Source organism: Olea europaea, chromosome 11 (assembly GCF_002742605.1).
Source record: "Olea europaea var. sylvestris chromosome 11, O_europaea_v1, whole genome shotgun sequence".
In the NCBI taxonomy this organism is placed as follows: Eukaryota; Viridiplantae; Streptophyta; class Magnoliopsida; order Lamiales; family Oleaceae; genus Olea; species Olea europaea.
Genome location: NC_036247.1, coordinates 29088402 through 29096804, shown reverse-complemented (window position 1 = coordinate 29096804; position 8403 = coordinate 29088402). Strand labels below are relative to the sequence as shown.

Here is an 8403-nt window from a genome sequence, read left to right as displayed (position 1 = left end):
GAATGTATTTTGGCATAGTAGATTGATAGAGAATGTGTGGTTGAAAAAGAAAGAAAAGTTTTTTATTTTAGTGTAATATTTTTAATGAAAAATATGTGATTGAAAGAAGATAGAAAAAATGGAAATCGAACACCCCTTAATAGAGTTATTTAGCCCCATTTGAGCCTCATTCTTTTGAAAAAATACATTCTTAAACAGTGTTTTGACATCATTTTAATAACATTTTTCAATAAAATAATATAACACGCAAATTCAAAATTTTTCAAATTTTTTAACCACACATTTCTAATCAATATACTATTTAAAAATGCATTTTTCTCATAAAAAGAATGAGACTCAAATAAGGGCTTAATGTGATAAAATCGCATAATCAATGGGCCTCCAAAGCCGATAGAAGCCCATTAGAAAAGCTCATAACACAAATCAAATCGGGATCACAAAATGAATAGCCAAACTATAATTTACGCATAAATAGTATTGGATATAACAGAAAAAATAAAATAAATAAATCACTCTAATAATACCTTTTCTTAGCCATGTTTAAGATGGAACCATGATCACCAATCTTGACCTTACGTCATTTCTGAATTTGTGCCCTGATCCCCTCATTGTGTCTTGGAACACAAATCACTAGTTTATGCCTTCGCCAATCGAAAACTTTCCTTAGTGATTTCTTCCAACTCTGCAATGGTCGTCCTTCAAGAAGTGCCTCACTGCCAGCTTAGATCAAACAACAAATTAGTGTGTTCTAATAAAAAATAGCCGTTATTTATATCCACGATTGTTATATATTCATCCCACTTTATATCTATTCCTATTAAGATTTAAATTTTTTTCAAGGAATAACTATTGTCATCCATGTCACATTTTAATATTATCCTTATTAAATTTATTTATTTAAACACTATAGATCCATATAATTTTTATATATTCATCTAAGTCTCAATACATTCCTAATACGATTTCAAAATTTATAAACTCACTATATTCATCCCCGTTACATATAACATCAACCTTCTCACAATTTAATAATAATTCTACAAACCAAATATTATAAAATGAAATTATATGAACCAAAAACCCCTTTAATCACTGCTACTCTCAATGTGCATGGACTCCATACATAAAATTATATAATCCATTTTATGGAAAGTAAGCAGATTATTATTATTATTATTATTATTATTATTATTATTATTATTATTATTATTATTATTATTATTATTATTATTATTTTGAAAGTAGTAATTAACAGATTTTAAACTGTACATAATAGAATAAATTAAAATAAAAGTCAACTGAAGGTAAAGAACATAAGGAATTACACCATATAACAATTTATACATCTCTAATTGGGTCACCTCCACTAAAATTACCATTTCTATATCTCTAATCCTTTCATTTTATTCTCTATCTATTATTTACCTTCAATTGACTTTTATTTTAATTTATTTCATTATGTATAGTTTAAAATCTGTTAATTATTACTTCCAAAAAAAGAACTGCTAATTTTTCATAAAATGTGAAAATAGTTTATGATTATTAGAGTTTTAGTCAAACCCAAATTCTAAGAGAACATAAAAATTTCTGAAAGAATTTAATGAAAATAAATATAGTGGATGAATTTAGAATGATATATGTTTATTTAATTTTGTATATGTCCATTTAAGTAAACTTACAAAAGATTAAAAAATATAATATAGTTATCCTTTTAAAGGTGGATATATATATTGTGAATGTAAATAGCGGTTATCTAACCAAAAAAAAAAAAAAAAATCAAAAAAACAAAAAACAAAAAAAACCAAAAAATAAAATAAAATAAAATAAAAAAAACTTACAAGAGCCTTAATTTCAGCAACTAAAATTCAATTGAGACCAAAATTGATTTTGACACAAAGCTTAGACATTTTAAGCACCAATGATATGTGTATGAATTTATGTAGACACTTCTAAAAAATCAAATGGGTGTATTTTATTTAGGATTTTTTTAGAGATTTTTATAAGGATTTAAAAAGTTTAGTGTTATTCAATATAAACTTTTTAAATCCATCTAAAAGTATTGGCACATTCAATTGAAATTTTTATAAACTTCTTAAAAGTTACGATATATTCAATTAAATTTTTTTAAAAGTCTATAAATCACGAAGTATTCAAATTGTCAATAACTTTTAAAAACTTTTATAAAAGTCTTACAGTACAAACTTTTAAGTAGGAAGTAAAAAAATAAAATTTTAAAATTTGTCTCTTATTAACCTCAAACTTTTTGGAGATTTTTACAATAGAATTTTTTAATATATATATCTATATATATTTTTTATTATTTTTTTTCAATATTTCTCGTTGCTCTTTCTTATACACATTATTAAAAAAATTCTATTCCAAGTCCTTCAACGACTATTTCATTGTCGATTACTAAAAACTTACCTTCAGCCACCAATAGTTAATTCTTCTAACCAAACAAATTCTTTTTGAAATCATTTGGCGACCAAATCATTATTGATTGCAAAAATTACCTTCAGCAACCAATTGATGGGTTGCTAGTTAATTCTTCAAAAAAATCACTCATCAAGAAAATTTCAAACGAAATCCTTCAGTGAGCGACCAAATCTTTGTTGGTTGCAACCAATAATTGGTTGAAATTGGTTGCTAATTCATGTGGTACTAGGATATTTATCTGCCTTAAGCGACCATTCAGTGGTCGTTGGTGTTAACATTCAACAATCAATATCAAATGGTTGCTGGAACACATGACAAAATATATCCAGAGCATTTTTTTTGCCTGTCCCTTGATATTTTCTACCTTCAATGACCATTCAGTGGTTGATGGTGTGAACTCTAGCAATCAATTTCAAATGGTTATATATATATATATATATATATATGTATAGCAACCATTCATCAACATACCTTTAAATACACTTTAAATTGATTATAATTATTTCTTGTAGATTTTTTTTTTACTTATTATACAAAGTGACCATGAACTGCTGTCTAAATCTTTGAGTTCCATGAAATATTTGGATTAAAAATTATTTGATCGATTATAAATAATTGGATATACAACACAAATCCCTACCTATTGGGCATGCTGCAGAAAATCCTCATATCATTTGGAAATAGCACAAAATATCCTCGCTTGAAATGTCGTTCATTTTCTCAATAAAAAGTTGTAAAATAACGAATATACCCTCCTATTTAAATAAAAAAAGGAAAAAATAACTAATTGCAATGTAGTCCCATATTTTTCAAAAAATTAAAATTAAAAATTAAAAATCAAAATAAAAATAAAAAATAAAAATCACTTCATCTTCCTCCTTCCTCTCCCCTAATGGATTTTATGAGTCACGGACTCACAGAGGGAGATCTATAAAAAAAATAAAAATAAAAAAATAAAATAAAATTGAACTCCATCTGCCTGTAAGAACAAATTTCCACCTTTGACCCAACTCCACTATTCATACAAGCCCCAAATCGTGAGTGAATGCCTATTGTTCAACTTGAAATTAATCTTTTAATGAACCTATTTTAGAATTAATTCAACTTTCTGTAATCTTAATTCTTTATTATTATTATAATTTTTTTTTTCAATTTTTGGTGAAAATGAAGAAAATAAAGATGGCCGAATTCCATATCAGCTGTGGGGTTTGCACAAAGATTTGAGTTCTCCATTTTCTTGTCGGTTGAAGTATTTTACTGCAACGAAGAAGGGGGTTAAAAGCATTGAAATCAAAGATTTTTAGAATTCATAAAAGGCGGTTTGAGCTAGGGATGACAATGAGGCGGATCCGGGGTGAGGTGGCCCCGTCAAGCATTTTCTGGCCCCGTACTCACCTTATTACCCGTTTAAGGTAGGGCATGGGCTTTACCCTTTTATGTACCGAATTTTATTTTATTTTTTATTTATTTTTTTGTCTCCATTCATTAAAGTGAGACAATAATATAATTATTAAAAATTTCAATTAATTTACATATTTTTAAATGTTAAATTATTTAAATATATTTGGTAAACTAACGTTTTTATTATTTATAGTATTTTTTAGATAATCTTAATTGTCGAATTAATGAAATTTCGTGAAATTTTTCATTTAAATTATTGAATTAAAAAAAAATTACGGGGCAAGGCAGAACAGGGCAGGTATTACGTATCCTGCCCCGAATACCTGATTAAACAGGTAATCCCAGGGCAGGGCCTCACATGCATCGGGTTTGGTGGATTCTTTTGCATAAGTAAGAGTAAGAACTAGCGCCAAGTCACAGCAATCACTCTGTGGAAAGTTAGGCCTGAAGTGCCTGCATCTTCTAAGTGATGCCCAGAATGAGTACTTTGCCCTTGAGATCTATCCAAAGCGAAAGACAAAGGATCGGATTTTTCCCATTTGATTGACGCAAGTTGTGTCTAATAGAAGAGATTCGAAGCGCCCACAAACAATGGAGAGAAAATCGATCTTCCATATTCCGGTTTCTACTTCTATAAACTTTCATCATCCATCGTGGCATCTATTTTCATTGAGTCAAAGATCTGCCTTATTCACTGCCACCATCACTGCAAATAGTGTTGACCTCAAAAAATGTATCTCTAGATGGCCAACATATCCTGAAACCTCTCATGTCCAAACAAGCTGTAGACCTGCACACTCTAACAAATCGTTAGATACACGTGGTCTTTTTCAATGGAGGTGGAGCCGACCTCGTGTACTCCGACGGTTAAGTCAGTGGGAAAAAATGTGTGTTAAGTGTGGGAGAGCTCTTAACGTGAGTCCCAATATAAAATAAAGGAGGTCAGTTTGAGGGAAGATAGTGAATGTAGGGCAAAGGTATAAAGAATCAGAGTCTAAACTTGCATTACCTCTCAATGACACTAAGTGTGAGCTTTATAGTATGGGATAGTGAGTGTGGACTATCAGATGAGAAGACACGTGGCCTCATCCATATGGGCATAACCTCCCATCATGGGAATCAATCGATCATAAGACTTAAATGGTAATACGAACTTTCCTTTCAAAATTAATAGCTTGCGGTGATAGATTCAACCAAACAAGTTGCCTGTGGTTGCAGTGTTAGGGAGTAGTCACTAGAATTGATTAAGAGGATCTTTTGTCAATCAATCTCTTTTAGTGTAGCACCTCCGGTTGGGCTCTTGCATAACGGTTCAGCCTTAAATGTTACAGCTATTATGAGGTCGGACAGAATGTGGGTTCAGTCATAAGAAGCTCGTCCATAGGGGTTCGGCTAGAAGAATATCCCACACAGTCGTCTTCCTGGGTCTGTCTGTCATATGGCATGAGTTCGGGTCTTGCTGGAAAAAGTTATAACAACAATCCCCGAAATTCATGTATAGATATTCATATAGTGCGTGGACTTGAAAAGAAAGAGAGGAGGAAAAGAGTATCCATATAACAATAGTCCTCGAAATCCATGTATGGATATTCATATAGTACGGGGACTTGAAAAGAAAGAGAGGAAGAAAAGAGTATCTGTATAACAATAAGCAAATCAAGTTATTATCAAATTGAACACTCACATGTTGCAAACAGAAGAAGCCTCGAAAAACAGGGAGTTATTGCTCACGGAATTGTGCAATTTCATGGGATTGAAATCGGAGGATTTGAAGAAGAAATGGGAAAGAATGAATGAAGAGGAAAAATTGGTTTTGGCTAAAGGGTTTGTTACAAAGTGAGGTGCTCATTTTCATCCATTGTCCGCCAAATTTGTTTAAGAAATTTGATGAGCATTTGTTTGAAGAAAGTCACCTTCAGTGGTGGCTTCCTACAAATTCTTCCCTAGTTTTGGAATATTGACTGGGTGTTTTCCCTAAATTGATGAGGGTGACGAAAAGAAGGAAAAAGAGGAAGAGTTTCAGAGCGATTGTGGCAATGGTTAATGGCAGAGGGAGAGAAAAGAGGAGAATAAGTGAATTTTGCTCTTTTCATTTTGATTTTTACTTATTTATTTGGGTTCCATTTGTAATTTTTTGAAAAACTTGGGATTATGGTTGTAATTAGTTCATTATTATTATTATTATTATTATTATTATTATTATTATTATTATTATTATTATTATTATTATTATTATTATTATTATTTATTTATTTATTTATTTGAATATGAGGGTATATTCACCATTTCACATATTTTTATTAAAAAAATGGACAGCAAGGGTACTTCACATTGAAGGTTTCAAACATGAATTTTTTATGCTATTTCCAAAACGTATGAGATTTTTCGCAATATGCCCAATAGGGAGTGGGTTTGTGTTGTAAAACCTGAATAATTTATAAACGATAGCTAAATAAGGATGGATTGTTTTCAATGCTCATACGAAAAATTTATGCTTTATTTTGTCATATTATGAGACGAATAATCGATTTGGGTTAGTTGCATTGGGAACGGACCACAGAAATTCGAAACCAAACTAATTTATCCCAAGTTTCATTGTTGGTTCTTTTCATTTCAATTACCGATTATAGCTAAGCTCAAATCAATTAATAGTCAAAAAGTTAAACGGTCATAGATTTTTTAGCACTTTGCAAGTCTAGTAGTCTATGGAGCATTGTAGGACACTGCATTCAATTGATGAAAATAAAGAAGATACAATTTTAACAAAATAACGGAAATGAATAATGTTGGATAACATTATTCATTTCAATATGGATGAAAAATGGACCAGAAAATGAATATATCCCCAAACTTGGTTATTGTTGTCATCCGTGTTATTTGCCTCTGTCGTTTTTTCTAAAAAATTACTAATTATTTTTTCCCCTATTTACTCAAGGTTGAACATTAATTTGAAACATGCATTCATAATTACTATTCATTTGTTATCAACACATTTCGAGTGACTTAGTCGTATTTTATCTAAAAAGTTACTAATAATTTTTGACAAAAAGAAAATTGGGATAGGTAACCTGATATAATATGTATAAAACGTATATTTTCAGAATTACGAAATAATCTCCAACTTTGATGTTAAAAAAAAAAAAAAATCCTACGAGGGAAACTTGAAGTTTCATTTGCATAAAGAAATTACAACAGAACATTATTACAATCACACAGTTACATACATGGCATCGGTCCTCCAGCTAGCGTTACACAATTCTCAAATACATTACTAGCCAATGCCTATTATTCACTTATTCAACAAGTACATAGGATTTTTATTATTTCGTGGGTACATAAAGTACAATAACAAGCTTATTCGGAATTGCAAATTCCTTCATTTCCCACATCGAATTGTCTCAAACCCTGAAAATCACAATGAAAACAAGAAATCAAATGTGAGTGCTAATTGCAATGAAAAATTGATCATTAAACTATAATTGCTTACTGAGTATAGTCGATCAAGATTCTTCCTGCGTCAGGATTAGCAATGGTGGAAAAGGCTTCTTGAGAGAGATCAAGCTGATTATTTCCACATCCTGGGCAACGATCTACAATTGTTACAGTTACTTCCTGCCCTGTGCAGGGGTTTGGTACGCTGTTGGTGCCTCCAGTGCACTTAACCCTGTACCTTCTTCCACAAGCTGCTCCATTATTGTACAATGAAGGGTTGGCAGCAGCTATCACGGTGCCTTTTTCTTGGTAGCCATAGCATGCCGATGCTGCATATAGTTGTATTAATTAACTAATTTATTAGCTTTTAAGCTTTAATTGAATATTTGATATATAATAGTATATAATTAACATATGCAAACATAATACTCCTTCCCATAAAAATTGACTTGTTTTCATTACAATAATATAATTAATATAACTGAAAATATAAATTTTCTTATGTTTTCTAATATACCCAACATTAAATAATTGTTTAAATATGAGTATCTTATAGTTTTTGATAACAAGACATATTTCCCAATAAGGAAAGTGAGGTATTAGTTGGGACAAACAAAAAACGAAAGCAAGCCCATCTTTCTGGGATGGAGAGAATATCTAAATACTTACGAACATAAGGTGGAGTGTAAAAAGTAGCAGTTCCTGATTCAGCAATTGCAATAGAGGTGAGGCATATCAATATGCCCACCATCAAAATAACTCGAATTTTAAAGCTCATTTCTCTATGATTTTTTATCTGTGCAAAAAAGAGAGTATATGTTTGTGGGTATGTTGAAATGCTCTTGCCCTTTTATAGAGGCCAAGTATTGAGCAAAACAATTGTTTCATTGTCAAGCCATTAAACAAATCGTTTGATTAATTGTGCCTTGTATTGTAATACCATACAGTAAGCAGTACTAATTTCCAATTTGCTTCGTACAAGAGATTATGGAAGTGTTTAATTGGAAGTTTTCCATTTATTAAATATCGTAGAGCTCCATTGTTGTCGATTTTATCCCGCAAGTGGACGGATCGTTACAAGTAGTAAAGTGGATTTTTTGAGTCCGGATTATCGTTCCTACGAGGACTATACTT

At 30.7% G+C, this 8403-nt stretch overlaps 1 protein-coding gene across 1 annotated transcript; it reads right to left on the bottom strand.

Moving 5' to 3' along the window:
* Positions 1–6992: 6992 nt before the first annotated feature.
* Positions 6993–8090, bottom strand: LOC111404964 (EG45-like domain containing protein). Its single transcript, XM_023033686.1, has 3 exons — positions 7939–8090; positions 7325–7598; positions 6993–7242 (listed from the first exon to the last, which is right to left on the bottom strand). Exons 1-3 carry the CDS (start codon positions 8045–8047, stop codon positions 7236–7238), a joined length of 390 nt encoding a protein of 129 aa, XP_022889454.1. The 5' UTR covers positions 8048–8090; the 3' UTR covers positions 6993–7235.
* Positions 8091–8403: the final 313 nt, after the last annotated feature.